The sequence below is a fragment of the Typopeltis vanoorti genome, chromosome 9, assembly GCF_054136105.1.
Source record: "Typopeltis vanoorti isolate ZY-2024b chromosome 9, IOZ_Tvanoo_1.0, whole genome shotgun sequence".
Classification (NCBI taxonomy): domain Eukaryota; kingdom Metazoa; phylum Arthropoda; class Arachnida; order Uropygi; family Thelyphonidae; genus Typopeltis; species Typopeltis vanoorti.
In genome coordinates, this window is record NC_143557.1 from 61756885 (window position 1) to 61783198 (window position 26314).

Genomic DNA, 26314 nt, shown 5'->3' on the forward strand with positions numbered 1-26314 from the left:
CCATATGCACTTTTTTTTAAAAAAAAAAATCAGATCCGTCTTTCTTTCAAAGATAATTGTATCAGAAAATTTATAATTTTTTGATAATAAAACTGAAACTGTTTATTATAAATTAAGAAATTATTTTGACATAAATACTGTATCAGCCTGTAAAAGAATTAGTATTTCTGTTTAGGATGTCAGCTAATCAAACACTTGGAAACAAAACAAGCCATTTAGAATATATACTGCACTACTCCTTGAAGCTCTTTAGTGTGTCCTTTCCATTCTTTCTCAATAGCAGCACGAATAATATAAGCTTTTAGTCTTTTCCTTGGGCTGAGAGGTTTATTATCCAGTATATCATAGACATAGCTTATTCCAAAATAGAAACCAGCAACAACGGAAGTAGTAAATTTGGATTTTTTTTTAAGGAAGAAAAAAAAAACATTACCAAACTTTCTTTTTTTGTGACATAAATATAAACAATTTTATGTATTTGTGAAAAAATAATGTGAAATGTATTTACAAAACAGAATAATATCAGCAAACAGCTGAACTAATTGTAGATTGCAAAAAAATAGTCTGGTATTAGAAATACCTTCTTCAACAGATACAACAATATTATTGTCTTATTTCTTTCGTCAAAATCATAAAATGAAGTAACAGATTTTGAATAGTGTCTGTGAAAACTTTCGAAGCAGTAGAAAATTAGACAGGGTAGTTATATACAATTCAGTTCTAGGAGCAGAGAGGAAAGAGGGGGGGGGGGGGGGGTGCAACTAGAAATCTTCAAAATGAGCATAAATTTTGAATCAGTCTGTATAGGATATATATCATACATTTTCACCATATCCCTATCTATGGTTAACACCAGATATTATAGGAATGTGCATCCTACCAAAAAAAAAAAAGGTTAAAAAATCATTTGTTGCAAGTTTAAACAAAAGGTGAAGGCAACTTTCTACTGACATATCACTGGTAATAAATTTTTGAAGAGCCTGTGTAGCTCAGTGGATGTGGCGTAGGGCTAAAAACGGCCTCGCCTACTTCCTATATATACGGGAATAAAAAGGCGTTAGCTGATTTTTTTTTTTTTTCTGATAAATTTTTGATATTAAAGTCTCACAATTGGAAAATGAGTAACACAATTAAACATCATTTTTTGTTCAATAAAACAGAAAAAAACTTGTTTCTAAAACTTAAGCATGATGATCCATATAGTGGTATTGTACAAGGAAATAAGTAAATTTCCTTGCACTGCGAAGAATTATGAGGATATCATGGAAAGACAAAAAGACAAATGAAGCGGTACTAGAGTGATGGTAGGAATAAACAGGAGCCTGATGAAAGAAATTAAAAAGAGAAAAGTCACTATTTTGGACATATTTGGAGACATAACTGCCTACAAAGGAACTGTTGAGGGAAAAAGAAAGAGAGGAAGACAAAGACTGGAATGGATGAAAAATATAGAAGACTGGACCTATCTCTCATATGAGGAATGCAGCAGAGAGGCACAGAATAGGACAAGGTGGAGACACATGGTAGTCAATCTCCTGGAGGGAGAAGACACCTGACAGGACAAAGAAATAAAACAAAAGTCCATATTTATTTCAGTAAATGTTACTTAAAAACATTATTTATAAATGACAATTCTCTTTTTACACGACCTTTTTTACATGGTTTAGAAAACGAAAGCAATTCTATTTTACACTGTATATTTTGATTTACCATGGTTCAAATGCAGCTTATTTTTAAAATTTCTGTTTGAATTCAGTTCTGTTAAAAAAGGTATTTCCATTATAATTATCATTTCCTAGTACGGTATGTATGTATTTAAACTTGAATTTAGAGGAACCCATTCAATGTTTTAAATATCAGGGATTACTCTATGCTACAGAATGTAGACAAATGCCAAGTAGAACTTATATAGCAAAATCACAAAAAAAGTGTTGGTGGCTTTAAAGCAGCTAAGGATCATGTAACTATTATTTTGCAACAATGCTTCAGGAGATTGTATATTAAAACCATTACTCAATAATTGATCCCTAAAACCAAAGACAATAAAAAGTGTGGATTTTAATATGTTACCAGCACTGGAAGAAAAATAAAAAAGTTTGGGTTACAAAAGAAATTTTTAATGAATGGTTCCATCAATGTTTTGTTCCAGAAGTTAAACACTATTTGATGAAAAAAAATCTGGACTTTAAAGTTTTATTGATTATAGACAATGTGCCTGTCCATCCTGTTTTAGAACACCCAAATGTGTAATTTTGTTTTCTGCCACCTAATACAACATCCTTAATACAACCACCAGACAAGGATGTGACTGCTACCTTCAAAACTTACTACATAAGAACATTCCAATACATTTTGGATAAACTAGATAAGGATAATTTACTGACAATTATTGATGTGAGGAAGAAATTTTCTATTTTGGATTGCATCAAACTTGCTAAGATGGTGTTATCAGAATTGAAACCATCTACTTTAAATGCATGCTGGAAAGCTACTTGGCCAGAATGTGTGAAAAAGAAAAACCCTGTACCTTTGCATGCAACTGAATATCCCAATATCATCAGATTAGCACAAGCAGTTGAAAAAGGATTTGATGATTTTTCGTCTGCAGATCCTTGAAAATCTTGATGAAAAAGAAAAAAGTGATGATGAAGAGATTCTACTCACTGCCAGATTAATTAAAGAAGGACTTCAAATTGCTAGCAAAATTGCACCTGCAAAGTCATTTTCTTACACATGATCCAAATACTGAACAAGTTGAACAGTTTAAACATGAACTTAAGTCATGTATGGTGTGATATGATGAATTATACAAAGATCTAGTCAAAACAGGATTTCAACGATTAATTAAGAGTTTGTGGTAAAAAAAATTTTTTTTTAAATTCAATCTTCAGAATTATTGGAAATTAGTATACTAATTTAGTTCATTTTACTCAAGAAAACGTTTCGCCATTGCAGTATTAGCAGGACAGCCAAAGTGTTTCAAGTGATGGAAATGATTTAATTCCAGTATCACACAAAGGAGTATGTATACTGTCAGAAAGTGATGACAAATAAAATTCAACTAATAAACATATGTGCAGGCATATTTGGATCTTTTCAAATTTATGTTTTATTAGTGACACACTATTTGTTTTAAGAGATGCATATATATGTGTTTTGTTTGAAAATAACTTATTGTTCGTATAGGTTTTCACATCTGGAACCATTCTTCTAATTTTTTATGCACTATATTCTTTTTTTTACACGATTTTTTCTGGAACCAATCTATTGTATAATGTATAAATGGAGAATTCAGTGTACATCATAATGATTTTCAATGCAAGCATTTTATAATACTGTGGAAATAATTTCTGCAGTATTGTCATTAAAATGAAAGAACAAACTTTCTTATTTCATTGCACTGATTTGAAGAATAAAGATAGCAAACTTACAATTACTAAATAAATTCATTGCAAAGGCGATCTCTTGACACATTTCAGAATAAATTATTTTCACACATGTGAAATGTGTTTTTATCTTTGAGAACAGACACAATAAATAAATTATTATTACATGACACTGCCAGGGAGTCCAAGGACTCATCCTGTAGAAATAGTGCAGAAAAAGTTCAAATATCAAAAGACAATGAAGGAAATTCCAAATAACACAGTATACTTAAAGGAAGTGACACAAAGGTCACTCCATTACAGTTAATCCCTAATGGCTCCATGGTGGAGGAGGGTAATTACATGATAAAAGGTAGAAAGTAACTCATGTTTTGATCCATGAAAAATCCTAATGTGGTCTTGAGTATTTTATCCACATCAGCTGATTGAGAGGTTAATCTGTCCTCATGCTCAATATTCCAAGGTCTTAGTCACCTCTGCATTTTAACATTTTCATATCATGCATTTATCCAAGTGACTAGATCTGTGCACAGAAATCCAGATATGATGTGATTAATACCTTATACAATGGAACTATTACTATCTTATCCCTACTTGTCACTTCATTAGGACAGCAATTTTCTAAATAACTTTTAATGAGTTCAGTCTCACAAACTTCAGCTCCCTACCCACACACTCGCCGATCCCTTACCTCTTCCGCCTTCTAGAGTGAAGCTCCTCTAATGTAATACATCTCATTCCATCTTCTATGGCCAGAGTGCATGACTTTTCACTTAGCAACAATGAGCTGATCTGCCATTTCATTTGGCCCAAAGTATCAATCTACTTAAATCCTTTTGTAACAACACTGTATAAGAGTTAAGTGACACTGCTCCTCCAAATTTAGCAAAATCAGGAAACGACTATCTCCTCTCAAACCAAGTCATATCACATTATATAGATAGTGTATATAAGATTAAACAGCAGTCCCAGAAAAGAACCCTGTGATGTACTTTCTCCTTCATAACATCCTTCTCAACAGCTGCTACATAATTCATCCATTTCAAACCTCCCACACACACTATTCATTCCTAACTTTAAGAATACAATGCATTGATGACACCGCTATCAGTACATCATGTCAAAGTCTAATATATTCATGATTTCTCTCCCCCCTTCAGTTGATTATTCCATAGCAGGTCATCAACTAGTTTCCTCAGTTCGTGTCTGCTTCTCTGCAGTTTCATACATCTTTATTCAGCAAATCACTCACCTAGCTACTTCTCATTTCAAAACAGACCAATGATCACCAAATGGTAGCTTTCATCGTTCAGTAATAGGTGAAGGAACCATGATGCCAGCAGTTTGTGGCATCATGGAGACTTCTCATATTAGATCATAGGAGACATTAAGTCTGACACTCATGTCGCTTCCACCACATATTGTGCAAGATAGATATCCCCAAGTAGCACAAGAAATTCATTCTCCTTGTTTGCACGTTCTTTCCCACTTCCAATCAATGTTTCCCTAGCTGAAGCTACCAATCACCTGCCTGCCAATTGCCAGTCTCATCTGCCAATTGTAGGAGAATGCTACTTTTCTGAGATCATCAGTAATACCCTATCCTTATTTATTTTTATATATATCCTTTGCCTTCTTGAAAAATGATAAGTCCACCATATTCTATACCCATTACATATATCCTAAATCCTAAATCTCAAACTTTATTGTTGAAATTAGATATTGCAATAACATTCATAAATGGTTTGATTGAAGCAAAAATCAAGCTTGGAATAATGTGGCAAATTTCTTAAGACTTCCAAACATCAAATTTCATTAAAATCCATTGGCCAGAGCCCTGAAACAACTTGCATATATATGAACGGAAAAACAAGTTCAATAAGTGCTTACACACATTTGTGAGACACAATAAGAGTTACCTGACTGGCTTAGGCAGATGACCAGCCTTGGAAAAAATGGTGTAATCTCCAATGGTGTAATCTCCAATAAACTTACAATGAGGAAAAGAAAAATATTTCTCTACTTGTGAGTAGATGCAGCATATAAAGAACATGTTATAATTACAAAAATGAGAGCCCGGAAATTTCTGCCGCCCCTCAAAATTTGGCGCTCTAGGCCCGGGCCTATTCCTAAATACGCTACTGCATATAGCAGATTAAGAAGTTTTCTTCTGGGCACATGTTATATGCTCAGAAGAAAACTTCAACAAAATCTTTGTTAATTTTAAAATGTGGAACCATTTGAAGTGAATGACAAGCAGTAACAACAGAAAAGTAATGCTAACATGGGACATCACAAGTTTGTAACTCTAACAACACTCATATCCAAAAGTTGAGATAGAGTGGAAACCTGTTTTTATTTTTAACAAAACAAGAGGATATGAAATTCGATTCTTGATTAAACAAAGATGGAAAACAACCATAATAGAGCTAAAGGACTATCTGAAAGTGCAGTCTTCTTAAAAATTATAACACCCAAAGGTAAAGTTAATGACAAAAATACAAGGTCTACAACCTCTCACAATGCTGAAATTAACAACAACATTGCAGACATTTAGTAAATAAAGACAATCACTCATACATTTACATTACAGTAGCAGTTGACATTTAAAGAACATTTTTTTTCGACTTTCAAATTAAAGATACCAAGAAATTATACACTTGGTTTCATCCTTTATCCAAGTGTAGGCAAGCAAAGTTTGCACATGAAGTCTCTTCACATCAATTGCCTTAGTATCCCATAATGCAAAGCACATATCCTTACAGACATATATGAAAAGCATTATGGGAAGGGCCACTACCCAGACCAGTTTCGACCTTTATTGAGGTCTCGTGTAAAAACACTTTCAACATCTATCTCTAATCTAGAGTATTTTAGTAATCAGGTGTGACACCTGTTGACTATTCAGATCAATTCAGATTTTGTAATTCAGTTTAATAAGTGTAAAAATTACAATCAGTTATGCATCTATAAAAAAATGCTCATGCATCCGAAGACAATTATGGAAACAGAATGAAAACAAAATACTGAGTTTACTTAGTATTCTGTTCTTTTCTTAAGTATTTACAAAAAAATGACAAGTTCTACATCACAAATACCAAAACAGCCAAGATAAAAAGAATTATTATTATTACTTGACGCCTCCAAGGAGTTCAAAGACTCACTGAGGGAGGGCACTCACTCCACAACTCTCCGTCTCCAGCACTCAATCCACTAACTACAGTGAATCGCATCATCTACACCAGTGGTAGCTAGTCCATAAGGGCTGCAGAGCTGCAGACCCTCCAGTATAAAATGAAAGTTCCTGTTTTATTATCGGTGTTTGCAAATTTTTATATATTTATCTAAAAAACATTATTTTCTTGTTTGTAATACAGTACTGCTCGATAGTATTTTATATAATTCATTTTGCAGCAACAGTTGTATTTTGCAGTAGTCAATGTACTGCGCGGGCTAGGTCAGTACTGGCTAGTATACTCAATGCTGGAGCTGCATTCAATGCAGACCTCACCAAACCGCTACCTATTGGGGATAATGCAGTGGAGGTAACACATGATTTACATGCAGTTTGGGCTGGAAGCATTGCAGCCTAAGATATGTTACCACTACACGTGCACAAACAACACAAATTAACATCGCCATTATCATAAGTAAATATTGTGCATTTACTAGCATTTATGATTCTCAGCTCTCAACAGAATTAAAACTTTAAGAAATTCAAGGGCACAAAATTGACTTACTTCTTTAGCCATGCTAAGTATACAGAAAAACATGATTACAAATATGACAAATTTTAATGATAAGGTCATAGATAAATTTGTAAATCAAAAAGAACAAAGAATGGAATTTAAATATAGACAGATAATCATTCTCTTGACATTTTTCTTTTTACATTCAATTGAATTTAAGTGTATAACTTGACTTAGCAAATAAATTACATAATTCTTTCAATCCACGTCGATTTTTTTTTGTTTTACTTTTATTGCTACACCCCACCACTACAAATTCTTACGAGCCACCACCGATCTACACCTATGCCATCTGCTGTCCACCATCACCACCACCACTAGTATTTTCATAGACAATCACAAACATTCATGCCTATAACGGGATTTGAACCTGCAGCCTTTTGGCTGCAGAGCAAATACACTACCCATTCAGCCAACTAAGCTTTGACTGGCTTGTCTGACTGGTTGGCCAAAAAATAAACGAGTATTTTGAACTCAGACTTGCAAAGAAAGGAAATTGAAAGGCAGAATGCTAACAATGCATTTGATGTATAATGATTTGAAGTCATATTTTCATATATGAGTAGCCAAAAGGTGTCACACATTATTAAAATACTCTGGATTAGAGAAAGTTATTTCCACTTGGTTATACTATAAAACTTCTAACTATACTAAATACTATACAACAACAACAATACTAAAACCTCCAACAACTTTCTCTAATCTTGAGTATTTTAATAATAAGGTGTGACACTTTTTGGCTACTTGTATATGAAAATATGACTTCAGCATTACTTCAACCTTAGTATCACCTCTGGGTCTGGCTCTCACTGATGAGACCTCAATAAAGGTCGAAACTGGTCTGAATAGAATTTTACATGTCTGCAAGGAGATATGCTTTACATTATGGGATACTAAGGCAAGTGATATGAAGTCATTAGCTTCTTTATATGAGTTGCCCCAGTCCTGAAAATAGTTCAAGTGCAAACTTGTTTGCTTACACTTGGATAAAGAATCAAACCAAGTATATACGTTCTTATCTTTATTTATATAACCAAGTAGAAAAACTTCCAACAACTTTGTACACTGTTAACTAGTTTGAAGGCTATTCTAACTTTCACTGATTTTAATAATCGGGCTATTTTTCTCGATGCGTTTCCAACATATATGGTAAGCAGATAGTGCCTTTGAAATTAATTTATGAGTTAAAATAGGGCTGTCCATAGGAAAATAAGTTTCTTCAGTAACCTTCTTTGAGTATCCATTTTGGAGAAATTAACAAAATAGGATTTGAAGTTGTTTTCTTTTAATTTCATCATACTTGAGTACATTTAAATCTTTTTTTTAGGTTCTAATGTTACCTAATTTTTGTTGAGGGTGATGAAAAGCACCAGCATGTAAATACCTATGCATATGGGTTTGTTTTTTTATAAACCTCTAATGGTAATCCTCCACTGATGTTTTTGTTGACCAAGGATATCTGGGCAATGATTAAGGGTCAAAGCTGTATAACTGAGAAGAGACCTCCACATAGCCTTTAAAGGAATGCGGAGAACCGACCAGGGCTTCTGACCTAATATCAAATCCTCACCTTCTCGAGGTGCACCCTGTTGGGTATCTACTTGGATACTGAACGAACGAGGATGGGCTGGCAATTTGGGATTTAGTCGACCAAATTGTATTCTTATTGGTTAAACCAAAAAAAAAATGATGGTACAACATGACAAAATTTCATGCCGGCTGGGGCGTCGCTTGGTTAAACAAGGCCCCCGTTGTTTTCGCCAGGGAACCAGGGCGAACAGCGAAAAGTCAGCTACTGGAACAAATCTGAAAACAAACCCCAACTCAACATCACCAGAGTTAAAGATCGGTACTATCAACATAAGAAGCCTGAATAGCAAAGAAATGGAGCTAGCTGAGGAATTAGATAAGTACCAGATCGACATAATAGGGGTGACTGAAACAAAAAAGACAAAAATTTGGTAATGACAATCAAGGAAAAGAAGGAGTAGCCATAGTATTCAACACAAAATACGAGGCTAATCTTCTTGAATGGCAGGCAGTCTCAAGTAGAGTAATGTTGGCAAATATGAGAATGGGGAACTGGACAATGAGACTTATTTGTGCCTATGATCCCACAGAAGGTTCTACTAAGTAGAAGTAGAGGAATTTTTTGAGGCTCTAGAGAAAGCTACTGACACAATGAAAAAGGAAAAGTTGGTCCTTGTTGGGGATCTAAATAGCAGCACAGGAAATGATTGTGAGACATACAAAAATATTTTGGGAAAATTTGGAGAAAAGAGCAAAGCTAATAATAATGGCAAATATCTGTTGGATTTCTGCTCAGGACATGGACTGGTTATTACTAACACCATGTTCCAACATAAAAATGTGCACAAAATGACATGGAGAGAAGAGGCTAGGAATAAGAAAAGTCTCATTGACTATGTTATTGTTGATAGTGATGTTTTCACTCTGTACACTCTGGTGTCCTGCACCAGAGTGTACAGAGAATTTGAAATTGGAAGTGATCACTATTTAGTCTTGAGCAGGATAAAACTGAATTTCATATTCAAAAGAATAACATGTAAGAAAGTTTTAAAGCGAATAAAAGTTGAGCAGCTCTCAGATGCGAACTGTAGACTAAAATACACAAAGATTATTGAAGAAAAATGAAAGAATTTGAGAATTTGAGTTTGAAAACAGGAATCAAACCTTGGAGATTCATTGGCAAACTCTGAAGAAAACATTGATCGATTCTGCCAGAGAGGCATGTGGTGAGGTTGTCTGCAAGGATAAAAAAATCAGAACTCCCTGGTGGACACAGGAAGTTAAAGAGACAGTGAAGGAAAAGAAAAAAGCATATCAAAAGTTCCTGTCAAATAAGTCACCTTGTGCTCTTAGAGAATATAGAGACAAATGCAAGAATGCTAAACACTGTGTAAAACTAGCTAAACAAAAGTCATGAGAGGACTTTGGCAAGAATATAGAAAATAAATATCAAGAAGGTGGCAAAATATTCTGGAGGTTGTCGAAGAAGCTTAAGAATGGAGGAAAGAGTGCTGTAAAAGGAGTTAGAGATGATAAAGGTGACATGAAAACAGGAGAAAAAGATATCCTTGAAGTATGGAGTAATTACTTTGAAAAGCTGCTAAATGAAACAAGCAGTGATCACAGAACAGTGGTAAAAAACACTGACCAGGCATGCAGTCAGGAAAACATATCCATACTTGAAGTAGAAAAAGCCATCAAAGGCTTGAAATGTGGAAAGGCAGCAAGAGTAGATGATATTCGACCAGAAATGCTGAAGTATGGTGGTATAAGAGTCTTACAGTGGCTGCACTGCATAGTTCAGAAAGCCTAGACAGAGGGACGAATTCCCGATGATTGGAGTAGAGCTCTCATAGTACCCATATATAAAAAGGGGAATAAAATTGAATGTGAGAATTACAGAGGTATTTCCCTACTGAGTGTTCCTGGCAAGATCTATGCAAGTATACTTGAAAAACGGTTGAGAAGAATTGTGGAAGAAAAGCTTGCTGAAGAACAAGCTGGATTCAGGCAAATAGAGGCTGTCAGGATCAGATCTTCACTTTACGACAAATAGTCGAGAAAGCCTGGGAATATAACAAAGATCTGTATTTAAGTTTTGTCGATTTGGAAAAAGCATATGACAAGGTGCCAAGAGAGAAGCTATTCGATACTCTACAGTTATATGGTGTCAATTGGGCATTATATCAAGCAATACTCAGTCTTTATTTGAGTTGTAAGTCAGCAGTTAGAACTGAAGGAAGTAGAGGAAGATGGTTTAATGTTAAATCTGGTGTGAGACAAGGATGTACATTATCCCCTCTGTTATTCATTATCTATATGAATCACATTATGAAGGAAAGTGGTATTAAACATCCAATTTTGATGATTAAACATCAAAATTGGAGATGTTAACATCAGCTCTTTGCTTTATGCGGATGATGTTATACTTCTAAATAAATCCTCTACAAGTCTGCAAGATTCTCTGACTAAATTGAATAGCTGTTGTAATAAATATATTATGAAGATCAGCAATAAAAAGACAAAGACAACGAAAATAGGCAGAATCATTGAAAATGTCAACTGTGTTGTGAATGGAGAACTTGTGGAACAAGTAAAACATTTCAGCTACTTAGGCACAATTTTTACTGAAGATGGTAAATCAAATATAGAAATAGACAATCAGAATCAGCAAAACTGGTATGGTGGGAAGTCAATTGAATAAATTCATATGGAATAAGAGAGAAATTAGTCAGAACACTAAATTAGCTGTATATATACAAGATTGTTCAAACCAATTTTAACTTATGGATCTGAGAGCTGGGTCAGAAGTAAAACACTTGACCAAAGACTAGAGACCACAGATATGAGAGTCGTGAGAAAGATTATAGGCCTGAACAGATGGCATCAATGGCAATATCATATTAAAAACGAGGATATTAGGAAAGAACTTGACATTGTCAGTATCCAGGAATGCGTTAGCAGAACTAATCTCAGGTGGTATGGTCACTTAAACAGAATGGGCGAAGAAAGATTAGCAAAGCAAGTGTTCTCTGCCAGGTTGGCAGCAAAACGACCCATAGGAAGATCAAGATATAGGTGGATCGATATGGTACAAAGTGCCTTAGACGATAGAAATATAAGATTTGATAATGTTGGAGTCTTGACAAGTAACAGACTGATTTGGAGGAAAATTGTAGATAGGAAGTTAGTAATGACGTAATTTTTTCCATGTAGTACTATCATATCCTGTACACCCCCTTGAGGGTACATGGCAGGAATTTGATGATGATGATGATGAGGAGGAGGAGGAGTAGGAGGATATCTGGAAATGATAATATATTGTCTTTTCTGTTCCTAATATGAATGTGATTTTTGGATAGCAATTATTCAAAAATTGTACAAATCTTCAAGGTTTTATCGAGTTCTCAATTTCATGTCAGGTATGTGGTCATCCTAGTTCCAAGTAAACTGTTTTGCTCTGAATACCACGATAGTTTTTGTGGTATGCTTAATGCCCATTTTTTTGTCCTCTGTACTGATTGTAATTCCCAGAATACTTCTTTCCATTACTGTTTAGATTGTTCTAAGTTTTTACTCAAGCATGGGTGTTGATGTTAACTTAGGACAGCGCTTCCCAAACTGTGGGCCAATCCCCCCACCCCCTTGGGAGCCGTTTTTTGTTGAGAGAGGGGACATTAAATAATGAAAACAAATTTAAAATGTTTTAAGACTAAGTGTGCCATGTCAAATGTGTATGTAAGATGCTAAAAATGTAATACATGCATTTGAATTTTGTAATATTCCCTGTGTATGTTTTGTATTGAATATAAATACAATAAATATTATAATAATATATGTCTGTATTACGATTTTTTTTCCGATGGAGCCATGAAATATTTTAATTTTTGCAAAGGGGCCTTTACATCCATAAGTTTGGGAAGCACTGAATTAGGAAATATAATAGTCTTCTCAGCTTCCTTTTTAAATATAAATAGACAAATGATTCTTTGTGCATTGGCCCAATCTCCATAGATTTTGATTCTTTGATTACTTTATATTGTATATCTAGGTCTTGTCTGCTGTCAAAGGGTATTCTGGGTATATGTACTCTGGCATTTTGAATGTATTCTCTGGAATCTCTCACATGCCAGAGAGCACAATGAGATGGAGAGAAAAGGAAAGCTCAGAAATATGGCTTGGTGATCACTTGATCTGTTTCTTATTGTAAATTTTATTGTACAACAGATAATGCTTCTCTGTAGGTGATGTTTTGTCTTGAATCCTGCTCGTCTAATAATAGCACTGATTTGCTTTGGATTGGTCTAAGATCCTATGTTCAATCAGTATAATGAAGAACTTGTTAATTTATGAGGAAGTAAGACTTACTGGAATAAAACTATCTCATCTACTAGAAATATATACACGTTTACACAAGAATAATGTTTAATTTGCCAAATATTTCGGTCTGAATATTACAGACCATCTTCAGTGGCTACATAAGAATAGTTTTAAAAAACAAGGTGGAATACGAACAATTGATCATTCACACATAGAATGTGTCAATTGTTTGTATTCCATCTTGTTTTTTAAAACTATTCCTATGTAGCCACTGTAGATGGTCTGTAATATTCAGACTGAAATATTTGGCAAATTAAACATTATTCTTGTGTAAACATGTATATATTTTTAATCATTATGTCACAAGTATCGTTAAAAAATCATATCTTACCTACAGTTTTTCTTGTATAGAAGAATCACAATTAATTCTTTAATATAAAATATAGAATTATCCACTGTTTCCTCTAAACTGTGCATGCACATCCATTAAAAAGAAAGTGCACATGCTAGTAGCTGCATGCACAAAATTTTTGTTTTTAGAATTTCCAATTTACAGTCAGTAATTTTTGAACATATTATAAAAATGAATTATATGATAAATCATACTTTCACTGATTTTATTTAGTTATTTCTCCAATATCTCCACTCCAATATTACTCTAACCCTTTCCAACTTAATATACTGTAACTACTTTTAACTACTTGTGGGATGCGAGCGAAATGATGTGGATTTCAACAAGTTGGTAGAGACATATTTGTTTAGAGTGTCTACTGTCCAGAGAGTATAGTCATTCTAAATGCAACATGCACAGGGTCATGGATTCTTGTAACTATATGGATTTAAGTGAATTAATTTAGTGCTTGCAATTTTAAGTTATTGCTAGATGAAAAATAGGACAACAATGATATGAGAAATATTACATTAGTGCACACATTGAGTCTCAGACTCAAAACTTGCACACAGAATGGTTTTCCATGCACACATGGGCCAGCCAAAATTAGAGGGAACACTGACCATGACCTTTACTTTTTTCATCTCTTGGATAGCATTTGTAAGTCTTGGTGATGCTGCAGCTGCTGATGTCCAGGACACCTGTCTTTAGTCATGTAGCACTAAGAAATTGATCAGTCTATAGATTGATCCATCTCTTGCTAATAGTATGCATGAGCATCTGTTTTTATAGATAAATTTAGTTCATGTTTGATATTTTAAAGCTAGTGTTATTCTAAATCATTATTCATTAATGCATTGTTAGCAATTTAGTATACTGGAAGTTTATTTTTCACTTGGTTAGACTATAATGAATTCAGTACTAAATTTAATTACTAAATTCATTATAGTCTAACCAAGTGAAAAATAAACTTCCAACATCGTTCTCTAAATCCAGAGTAATTCAATAATAAGGTGGTACACCTGTTGGCAACTCCTATAAATATGACCTTTCCTATTGCTTCTGCCTTAGTATCTCCACGTTTGGGTCTGCTTCCCCCTGACGAGACCTCAATAAAGGTTGAAACTGGTCTGGGTAGTGGCCCTTCCCTTAATGCATAGCAGTATATACATGTCTGCATCTGCAAGGAGATGTGTTTTGCATTATGGGAGATACTGAGACAAGGCGTGATGAGAGCTTGGTCCAACTTTGCTCGGAGTTGCCTGGTGTTGCACTACCTTAACTCAGTCCTGAAGATATTTTCAGGTGCAAACTTTGTTTGCTTACACTTGGATAAAGGATTAAACTAAATTCATTACAATTTAGTATAGTTGTTAGAAGTTTTGTAGTATAACCAAGTGGAAACAACTTTCTCTAATCCACAGTATTTTAATAATGTGTGACACCTTTTTGGCTACTCATATATGAAAAAATGACTTCAAATCATTATTCATCAACACATTGTTAGCATTCTGCCTTTCAATTTCCTTCCTTTACAAGTTTGAGTTCAAAATACTCATTTATTTCTTGGCCAACCAGGCCGGTCAAAGCTTGGTTGGCCGAGTGGATAGCGTATTTACTATGCAGCCAAAAGGCTGCAGGTTCAAATCCCGTCGTAGACATGGATATTTGTGATTGTCTGTGAAAATACTAGTGGTGGTGGTGGTGATGGTAGATAGCAGATGGCATGGGTGTAGATCGGTGGTGGCTCGTAAGAATTTGTAGTGGTGGGGTGTAGCAATAAAATTTAAAAAAAAAAATCAATATGGATCGAAACAATAATGTCATTTACTTGCTAAGTCAAGTTATACACATAAATACAATTAATGAATGTAAAAAGAAAAATGGCGAGATAATTATCTGTCTAGATTTAAATTCCATTCTTCGTTCTTTTTGATTTACAAATTTATCTATGACCTTATCGTTAAAATTTGTCATATTTGTAATCATGTTTTTCTGTATACTTAACATGGCTAAAGAAGTAAGTCAATTTTGTGCCCTTGAATTTCTTAAAGTTTTAATTCTATTGAGAGCTGAGAAACATAAATGCTAGTAAATGCACAATATTTACTTATGATAATGGCGATGTTAATTTGTGTTGTTTGTGCACGTGTAGTGGTAACATATCTTGGGCTGCAATGCTACCAGCCCAAACTGCACATAAATCATGTGTTACCTCCACTGCATTATCCCCAATAAGTAGCGGTTTGGTGAGGTCTGCATTGAATACAGCTCCAGCTGTGAGTATATTAGCCAGTACATTGACTACTACAAAATACAACTATTGTTACAAAATGAATTATATAAAATACTATGAGCAGTATTGTATTACAAACAAGAAAATAATGTTTTTTAGATAAATATATAAAAATTTGCAAACACTGATAATAAAACAGGAACTTTCATTTCATACTGGAGGGGCTGCAGCTCTGCAGTCGTTATGGACAAGATACCACTGGTGTAGATGATGCGGTTTCCTGTAGTTAGTGGATTGAGTGCTGGAGACTGAGAGTTGTGAGGTGAGTGCCCTCTCTCAATGAGTCTTTGAACTCCTTGGAGGTGTCAGGTAATAATAATAATTCTCTTTATTTTGGCTGTTTTGGTATTTCTGATGTACAACTTGTGATTTTTTTGTAAATACTTAAGAAAAGAACAGAATACTAAGTAAATATTCTGTTTCCATAATTGTCTTCAGCTCTATTATGGCTGTTTTCCATCTTTGTTTAATCAAGAATCGAATTTCATATCCTCTTGTTTCGTTAAAAATAAAAACAGGTTTCCACTCTCTCAATTTTTGGATATGAGTATTGCTACAGTTGCAAGCTTGTGATGTCCCATGTTAGCATTACTTTTCTGTTGTTACTGCTTGTCATTCACTACAAATGGTTACACAGTTTAAACTTAACCAAGATTTTGGAAGTTTTCAGTCTGGGCATAGAACATGTGCCCAGAAGAAAACTCTTTAATCCGCTATATGTATCTCTTAACAAGAGATTACACCATGGCTAGTCATCTGTCTAAGCCAGTCAGGTAACACTTATTGTGTCTCACAAATGTGTGTAAGTACTTATTGAATTTGTTTGTCTCTTCATATATATGCAAATTATTATTATTATTACCACGGGCTACTCCAGGAGTCCTTAGACTCATCGAGGGAGGCCCTAAACATCATGTTCACGCAGCTGTTCAACATTCTCACAGTATCTATCATACCTTGCCTTGAACTCGCTCACTGTCATAGCACCCGCAACAGACTCTGGCAGCTTATTCCACTCATTTACCACTCTAAAAGTAAAGAACCCAGCTCTAACACCCCTGCTAACCATGCTCTTGCCCAGCTTCCATGGGTGTCCCCTAGTTCTCCCACCACCAGTCCTGATCTCAAAAATATCATCTGAATTAATCCTATAGAATCCTTTTATCAATTTGAATGTCTCAATCATGTCTCCCCTTTTCTGCCTATCAACTAGTTTCTGCAACCCACAAATCTTCAACCTGTTCTCATATGGTTCATTCCATAGACCTGCTATCATCTTGGTCACTCGCCTCTGGATCCTCTCAACCTCCTCCCCATCAAGAAGGAACCGAGGTGACCAAATCTGGGCACAGTAGTCGAGATGAGGTCTTATCAGGGCTCGGTACAGAGGTACAATAACTTGTTTTTCTCTGCTCGTCAAGGTATTTTTCAACAACCAAGTGAGTTGATGAGCTGATTTAGCTACTTTCGCAATGTGCCCCCCTAAACTTCATCTCCCTATCCACCAACACTCCCAAGTCCCTGGCCTCATCAATCTCTTGGAGTACAGTTCCATCAATGTGGTATACTGCTGCTAATCTTTTCACTCCGAAATGCATAACCTTACATTTTGTCACATTAAATTGACATCCATTCTCCTTAGTCCAGAACTCCAATCTATCTAAGTCATCTTGCAAGACTTTGACATCTTCTGCATTCACTATCGCCCTACCCAACTTTGCATCATCTGCAAACAAATGAACTGTCCCACTTAGACCCTTCCCTATATCGTTAATGAACAGATTAAACAGCAGTGGTCCAAGAACAGAACCCTGTGGCACACCACTAGTCACAGGTCGTTTTTTGGACTCTACTCCTGAATAAACTACTCTTTGATATCTCTCCATCAACCACCCAGCTATCCATCTCACCAACCCTATATCCATTCCCATATGTTGTAGTTTACGGATTAGAATTCCATGTGGTATCCTGTCAAACGCCTTTGCCAGGTCCAGCAGTATCACTGTAAACCCATTTCCCTTATTCAGTTCAGCCGTCACCTTGTTATGAAACTTGAGCAAGTTACTGAGGCATGATCTACCCTTCACAAAGCCATGCTGTCCTCTGTACAGTATCTCATTTTCATCAATCCATTCCTGTATTTTTCCCTTGACTACTTTCTCCAAGACCTTGACAACGACTCCTGATATGCTGATCGGTCGGTAATTTGCAACCATAGTCTTGGATCCTCCTTTATGCAGTGAAACTATTTTCCCCTCTTTCCACGCCTTCGGGACTAAGCCAGACCTGAGACTCAGATTAAACAACATGGTCAAGGGCACTGATAATTCATTAGCCGCTTCATGCAAGACACGTGCCGGTATACCATCCAATCCCACAGATGTATTCACATTAAGGTTCTGTAATAGACTATTCACCTCCACTTCATTCATCACAATTCCCATATAAACTAATGGTTCCTTCATTTTTTCAACGTCACCACCTGGATGATATACTTTTGCAAAGTGCGCGCTCAGTAACTCCACTATATCGACTGGTTCAGTGAACTCTTTACCATCGTCATTCCTTAAAATCATTTTGCCATGTACAGTTTTTTTCTTGCTTGCAGCATATTGAAACAACTGTTTGGGATTCTCTTTTGCTTGCATAGCTAGTTTCCTTTCATAATCGATTTTTGCTGTTTTTACCACACTCGTTACCCTTCTGGCCTGTACTTTATACCGTTCGTGTGCCTGCAGGTCACCCCTTTCTTTAAATTCCCTCCATAGTTGTTTCTTTTTTTGCAGCTCAAGCTTAATGGTGTTATTCATCCATTTAACCCCTCCTTGTTTCACTATTCGGACCTTAGGTATACAATCAGCCATAACCTCCTGTAAATGAAATCATGGGAAGTGATCTTTGATCACTTCCCATGCTCTATCGACGTCCAGCCCTTGCAGTTGTACATGCCATGGCACTGATCCAAGCAATCTCTTAAGCTTGTCATACTTGCCAGCACGGTAATTCCACATATACCCTGTCTTAATCACAAATTTCACACCTTTAGCCACCTCCCAGGTCAAGACCTTATGATCACTCTCACCAATAGGTGGCAACATGGTCATATTCATTACAGTCAAATTCTCAGATACTATTACCAGGTCAAGCACTCTCACACCCCTAGTATTTTCAATTACATGCTGTTTCAGATAGTTATCCCTTAATAATTGAATAAAATCCATTTCCTTCCTCACATGTGTCCTCTCCTCCTTCCAATCAATGTTACCATAGTTGAAATCCCCCATAATAATTACCCTCCTTCCACTCATTTCATCAATTTGCATACCATCTCCACCATCTATTCCATCACCTGGTCTATAGCAGCACCCAACTGTATATTTTATTCTGCCAGTATCAATCTCACACCAAATAGCCTCAAATGAGCTCCTTTCACTATCCTGCAATACTTCAATTCTCCTTGGCTGCAGTTCATCAGCTAACATCAATAACACCCCTCCCCCAATTTTATTCTCCCTGTCCCTCCTAAACATACTATAACCTACACATTCTATCCCACTAACTATATCATCTTCCATCAGCCATGTTTCACTAATGCCAATAACCTGTGGCCAGGAAAAGCCAATCAAGGCCAAAAATTCTTCCTTCTTGTTCCTAATACTCCTGGCATTAGTATACATGAATTGCAATGTTCCCTTTGTTCCACCCCTATCTTGATGCGTTATTCTAAATATCCCATTCCCATTTTTTGTCCTTATTGCTGGCTCAGGTACATTATATACAATTTTACACTCAACTGTCTCACTGATGTCTGGATATCCACTTCCCCCCCTCCTTGGTAGTTCTAGTTTCCCTGGTTCTGCACATCCATTTTCACTTCATTCAGCAACACTTTTTCCAGTCTCCGCACACCAAGTCCATTCAAATGCAGGTCATCCATCTTGTATAAGTCCTTTCGCCCATCAAACTCATTCCACACGTCCACAAATTCCACACCACACCGTCCGCATAACCTGCGCATAATATCATTTGCGATTATGGCCCTCCTTCTAAACTCCTCTCTGTCATACCGCGGTAACAGACTCACCATTCTAACTCTGTCACTCTTTTCTTTCGCTACCTTTAACAATACTTTCAAGTCCTCTCTCATAAAAAATTTATCACCTTTCAATTCATTCGTACCAGCCACAATTGTTATTTCTTTCACCCTCTGTTTTTGCACTCTAATGCTCTCACTTACATCCTTAAATTTCGCACCCGGTAAGTACGATTTAGATTGTTTCAGGGCTCTGGCTAATGGATTTTTAATGAAATTGGATATTTGGAATTCTTAAAAAAATTTACCACATTATTCCAATTTTTGCTTCAATCAAGCCATTTATGGATATTATTGCAATATCTAATTTCAATAATAAAATTTGATATTTAGGATATATATAATGGGTATAGAAGCACAAACTTGTTTGCTTACACTTTTATAAAGGATCAAACCAAGTATATACTTTCTTGGTATCTATAAGTTATAACACTGTACAAAATTTCCTACATTTCCCTAAGGATAGTATTTCATTCTACAAACATATTGAGGTATACAAGATTCCTTGTTTCTGCAGAAAGGTGTGCATGCATCAAACCAGAAGTTTTGAAATCCATAAAAAAAACATGTAGGTGATGTTGAAAATAACAGAGAAGAAAGAAAGAAGCAAACAAATGGCTCAGATTCTCACAGTAGATTGGCAAACTCCCTCCATGCCTTACTTAGAAGAGAATACTTTTGTCAGAATATTCAAGGAATCTTCTGAGGTCATTTGCTCACACAGCACATGAAATAGAAACCAAGGAATTATTCTTTATGACATCTGGAAGTCTCAGTGTATGTAACATTTGCTACCTCTGTTGTGCCATCAATCACAAAGTTTGCACAATAATGTACAGACTTTGCATGATATGCCTAATGATACATGTGATTAAACTGTTAATCCAATATCTCAATTTATAGAAATAACAGCTACTGGAAACATTTGAGATTTCTCTCTCTCTCTCTCTCTGTGTGTGTGTGTGTGTGTGTGTGTGTGTGTGTGTGTGTGTGTGTGTGTGTGTGTGTGTGTGTGTGTGTGTGTGTGTGTGTGTGTGTGTGTGTGTGTGTTCCTGAAGATACTGTCAGCATCTTTAGCAATAAAAGTTCTATAGTCAAATCTGCTTAATTATCCATAGTTAAACCTAGCAATTTTTTTTTTTCAGGATCAACTTTCAAAATCCTGTATTTTCTTATATTATATGTCAAAATCATTAAGAAAAATACAGTTCTAAGACTAATAAGTATTTAAAATGCAATAAAAAATGCAGTTTGTTTGCATTAAGAGTAACTTAATGAAGCAATGTCAAATTGAGAAAATCAGGTAAGTTATCTTCAAAACAAACATTACTTACTTTAAATGGTTCCTTGAAGTCAATATCTTTAGTTTCCTTAAGGCCAAGTGGAATCATAGGAACTACTTGAGAGGCACTAAATATTTTTCCAATGAAAATAATTTTACTATGATCAACCAATTCATCTATTTTTATATTACAATGGAAATGGGAAAAGGAGAAGGAAAGCATATCAAAATCATTACAGCTATATGTTTCTAACATCTGAAAGCCTTTCAATTAATCATTTTGTTACTGCACTAAATTTACTTTCTGTTTATGCAGAGATGTCTGTGTTCAGATTACAAAAGTGAAACATTCTGTTTTGATAGGGAAAAAAAAAACTTTTATTTGTATTAGTTGTGAGACTTAAATAGTATGTGAATATATCATGCATGATTTGAATATTAGTCATGCCAGTTTTAACATTATTTAAAAATGAAAGCGCATGAATAATATGACATTATAAATTATTAACATCATTATGAAATGATAACTGTAAAAATTAGCAGATGACAAATTTTAAAATTAAGCTTAAAAGTATATTATTATTATATAGCCCAGAAGAAAAACAATGTTTGCCTTTGAAGTTTAAAGTTTCAAGCTCCCCAGGAGTTTTAAATGAGTCGCCTCAACTTAAAAGATGATAAAGTTTGTCCAGCCGAGTTTGTAGTACAAAAAACATGACAAGATGTAGTTGACACTGATGATTATACATCCAATTGTTATTAGTGCTTCTGATTAAAAGCAATAAAGGAAAAAAAACTTCACTGGCCAGACATTCTGAACCACTGGTTCTCATCAGATACCAGGCCAGACAGAAAATCGCAGAGTGCAAAAGTCCTTGCAATACTATGGTTGTTGTGTAGTCAAGTAGAACAACAATGATTGTCTTTGAAACTTAGTTCTGAAAGTGAGTGAGAGCTTATGAGAACAATATTAGTCATGAGAGTCAAATAGCTGGGATATTACACTAGTTATTCAACAGATGACAAATTTTTCCAGGAACCCATATCTGCATTTTGTGGTTCTGGTTAAGAATTTTATTGAACCTGACAGCTATTTTAAATTATTGGTTCTCATCAAAGACCAAGTAGAAACCCTCTAACAGCAACTCCCCTCTCCAATACCATAAAAATCTCATATTTTTCCTAAGTGAACTTCTGATTAGTACCTAAATAACTATAACCATAATTATAAATGAAAAGAGGATAAGACTATGTAACTGCAGTAGCAAATCTACCTCTGATCAGGGTAAGTGACCATGCAGTCTTCTTGTTGCTCAACATGTTGAAATTTCAGTCAAGAAAGGGTTTATGCAGAACTACAAAGCTGGAGATTATGAAAAATGTATGAAACAACTTGAAGCAGCGATAGCATAAGAAACTACATGGAATGAATGTCATTAATGCATGGGAAGTGGTCAAGGATTGTTTGAGCAAGGCAGTATCAAAGTGCGTACCCAAGATCAGGATGCTAAACCAAGTAGGGATTAAGTGGATAAGTAGCAATATAAATCAAGAACTTCAAAAAAAGTATTGTAGAAGGAATATAAATAACAAGATGATCAGCATACCCGTGAGCAATATGAAGCACAAGCAAAAAGGACAGGAAACTAGTATGGTAAGGAAGGCTAAATCAGACTGAGAGAAAATTAGCTAAGCAGGCCCAAAGTAAATCCAAAAGAGTTTTGTCACTACATAGAATGATTATGGAAAGATAACATCAGTGCTGGGAGGGGTGCTTAAGGATCAAAGCTGTATAACTGAAAAGAAACTTCCAGATAGCCTTTAAAGCAATGCGGAGAACCGACCAGAGCTTCTGACCTAATGTCCAATCCTCACCTTCTTATGGTGCACCCTGTTAGGTATCTACCTGGATGCTGAACGAATGAGGATGGGCTGGCAATTTGGGATTTAGTCAAACAAATTGTATTCTTATTGGCTTAAACCACAATATTAAATGATGGTACAACATGACAGAATTTCATGCTGGCTGGTGCATCACCTGGTTAAACAAGGCTCCCGTTGTTTTTTGCCAGGAAACCAGGGTGAACAGTGAAAAGTCAGCTACTGGAACAATTCCTAAAACATACCCCAACTCAACACCACCAGAGTTCAAGATCAGTACTATCAACATAAGAAGCCTGAATGGCAAAGAAACGGAGCTGGCTGAGGAATTGGATAAGTACCAGATTGGCATAATAGGGGTGACTGAAACAAAAAAGACAAAAATTGGTGAGATCTTTCTGAGCAATAAATACAAAATTTTATATTCAGGCAATGACAATCGAGGAAAAGACAGAGTAGCCATAGTATTCAACCCTAAATAAGAGGCTAATCTTCTTGAATGGCAGGCAATATCAATAGAGTGTTGTGGGAAAATATCAGAATGGAGAACTGGACAATGAGACATTTGTGCCTATGGTCCCACAGAAGATTTTACTAAAGTAAAAGTGGAGGAATTTTTTGAGGCTTTAGAGAAAGCAACTGACACAATGAAAATAAATCAAAGATACCAAAAAATTATATACTTGGTTTAATCCTTTATCCAAATGTAAGCAAACAAGTTTGCACCTGAATTATTTTCAGGACTGGAGCAGCTCATATAAAGAAGGTAATGACTAATGACTTCACATCACTTGCCTTAGTATCCAATAATGCAAAGCACATCTCCTTGCAAGGAGATATGCTCTGCATTATGCTTTGCAGTATATAATTTCTTGCTATCTTTAATTTATAAAGAAGTGGAAAACTTCCAACAATTTTCTCTAATCCAGAGTATTTTAATCATAAGGTGTGACACCTTTTGGCAACTCATATATGAAAATATGACTTCTGCACTACTTAGTATCACCTCTGGCCCTCCAAGCATTCCTCTGCTGACAACAGATCTGGACTCCATACTTAGTCCAAATGACTCCATAATAATAGCAGGAGATTTCAACTCAAAACACACATCTTGGTACAGCTCATCTACTAATACCAAAGGTCACACACTTTTCAACTATGCAATGCTCAACTCTATTGTAGTGACCGGCCCTACTGAGCCCACCCATTTCAGCCCTTCGGGTGGCTCGGATGTGCTGGACATTGTCATCTTTAAAAATTTAAGATACCAATACAAATTGGAATCAGTCAACGAATTATCTTCTGACCACAGTCCAATAGTGCTTAATCTAGGTTCATCAGATCAATTCTCTCCTCTGCACACATTCATACCATGGGACAAGTTAGCAAAGGTTCTTCCTGATCATATTGGTCCGGTACCCAATATCAGTAAAAAGGAAGAGATTGACACAGCAATAAATAACTTAACTATACAAATTCAGAAAGCAATTGAATCAGTCAGACAATCCACTGCCTTCAACCCAACTAACCGAATCCCTGAAGAAATCATGGATCTAATCAGAGCAAAAAATAGAGCCAGGAAGAGATACCACAATACCAGAGCCCCATAAGATAAAAAAAGTATTGAACAATCTAAACAGGCAGGTCCGAGAAGCTCTTCAAAAACACAGAAACCAACAATGGGAAACCAAATTGACCAACATTAACATTGATGATCATTCTGTATGGAAATTCTTAAAAGCAATCCGCACCAAAAAACAACTCATACCCCCTATCCAAACCAAGAAAGGAACAGTTCACAAAGATGAAGAGAAAGCCGAGGCAATAGTAGATAATCTAGAATCTCAGTGCAACCCATCGTATACTAATTTAAATATCAACCTTATATACAAGATTCATCGTCATGTTAGGTCAACCTTAAGACAGAACAATGTCAACTCAGAACTTATCACTCCTACTAATCCAACAGAAATGATAAATATCATCTCCCATCTAAACAATAAAAAAGCCCCAGGACCGGATGGCATAACTAATAGAATAATAAAACTACTTCCAAGAAAGGCCATAGTCCATCTCGTTAACATTACAAATGCCATCTTTAGATTCCAGCATTTCCCTTCTACATGGAAAACAGCCACAATCATGCCACTGAAGAAGCCAGGAAAAAATGCTCACCTACCTGAAAGCTACAGACCCATAAGCCTATTATCCTGCCTCGGAAAGATAACAGAGAAAGTGATCCTCTCAAGATTCCAAGCAGAAACAGATAAGTTAGGAATTTTGCCTAATGAACAGTTCGGCTTCCGTAGGGCCCATAGTACATCCCAACAAGTGCACCGGCTGGTAGAAATTATTACTAAAGGTTTCAACTGGAAACTCAATACAGTTGCCATCTTCATCGACGCAGAGAAGGCTTTTGATAAAGTATGGCATCAAGGTCTTCTCTACAAACTGATTAAATTTAATTTTCCAGTCAGGCTAATAAAGGTAATACATTCTTACCTGAAAGACAGATACATGCAGGTCAGGGTAGGCGAAACGGTTTCGACCAGACGCAGGATCTCGGCAGGCGTACCTCAAGGATCTCTTCTGGCACCTCTACTGTTTTCAATATATGTAGCAGACATCCCTCTGAACCCAAGAACAACATTCACTGCATTATATGCAGATGATACTGCACTGATGGCAAGATCACTGAGCCCAAAACTGGCAACTAAAAGATTACAAAATAGCATACACACCTTAGAAAAATGGATGGCAGACTGGAGGATCCAAGTTAACCCCCAGAAAAGCTCAGCCATACTGTTCACTAGAAAGAAAATTCACACCATGGAGGATATTTATTTATTGGGAGTAAAGATTCCATGGCAGACTGAAGTTAAATATCTTGGAGTGATTCTTGATAGTAAACTCCTATTCAGCAAACATATTAGTTACATTACCTCTAAGACATCCAACGTCTTAGCACAGCTCTTCCCTATGATCAACAGAAAAAGTAAACTGGATATGCAAACAAAATTAACAATCTACAAGATGGCAATTAGACCGGTTATCACTTACGCATCCCCAGCTTGGAGCCACACCGCAAATTCAAACATTCTAAAACTTCAGAGATTACAGAATAAGAGCCTGAGGATGATTCTGGATGCCCCCTGGTACATAAGAAACACCCAGATCCATAGAGAAGTTAATATCCCTTATATCTCTTCCCTTCTCAAAAATCTAGCCGAGAAGTTCTTTACCAAGACAAGTAACCACCCAAACCCTTTAATCAAGGAAGCCTCGGAATATAATGAAGAAGAAATCAACAAATATAAAAGACCAAAGTCTATCTTAAGTTCAGCTGAACACAACTAACTTCACTGCCCTCAATGGGTGAGCATAAA

The 26314-nt window shown here is 35.7% G+C and overlaps 1 protein-coding gene across 2 annotated transcripts in view; it reads right to left on the reverse strand.

The window, feature by feature from the left end:
* Positions 1–26314, reverse strand: part of Rhp (GTP-Rho-binding protein rhophilin) — a 288568-nt gene that overhangs the window by 112067 nt on the left and 150187 nt on the right. For both annotated transcript variants that reach the window (XM_090398531.1, XM_090398532.1), the window contains one exon: positions 21100–21175. In XM_090398531.1, coding sequence (XP_090254657.1) covers positions 21100–21175 — 76 coding nt within the window. The remainder of the gene's footprint in view (positions 1–21099; positions 21176–26314) is intronic.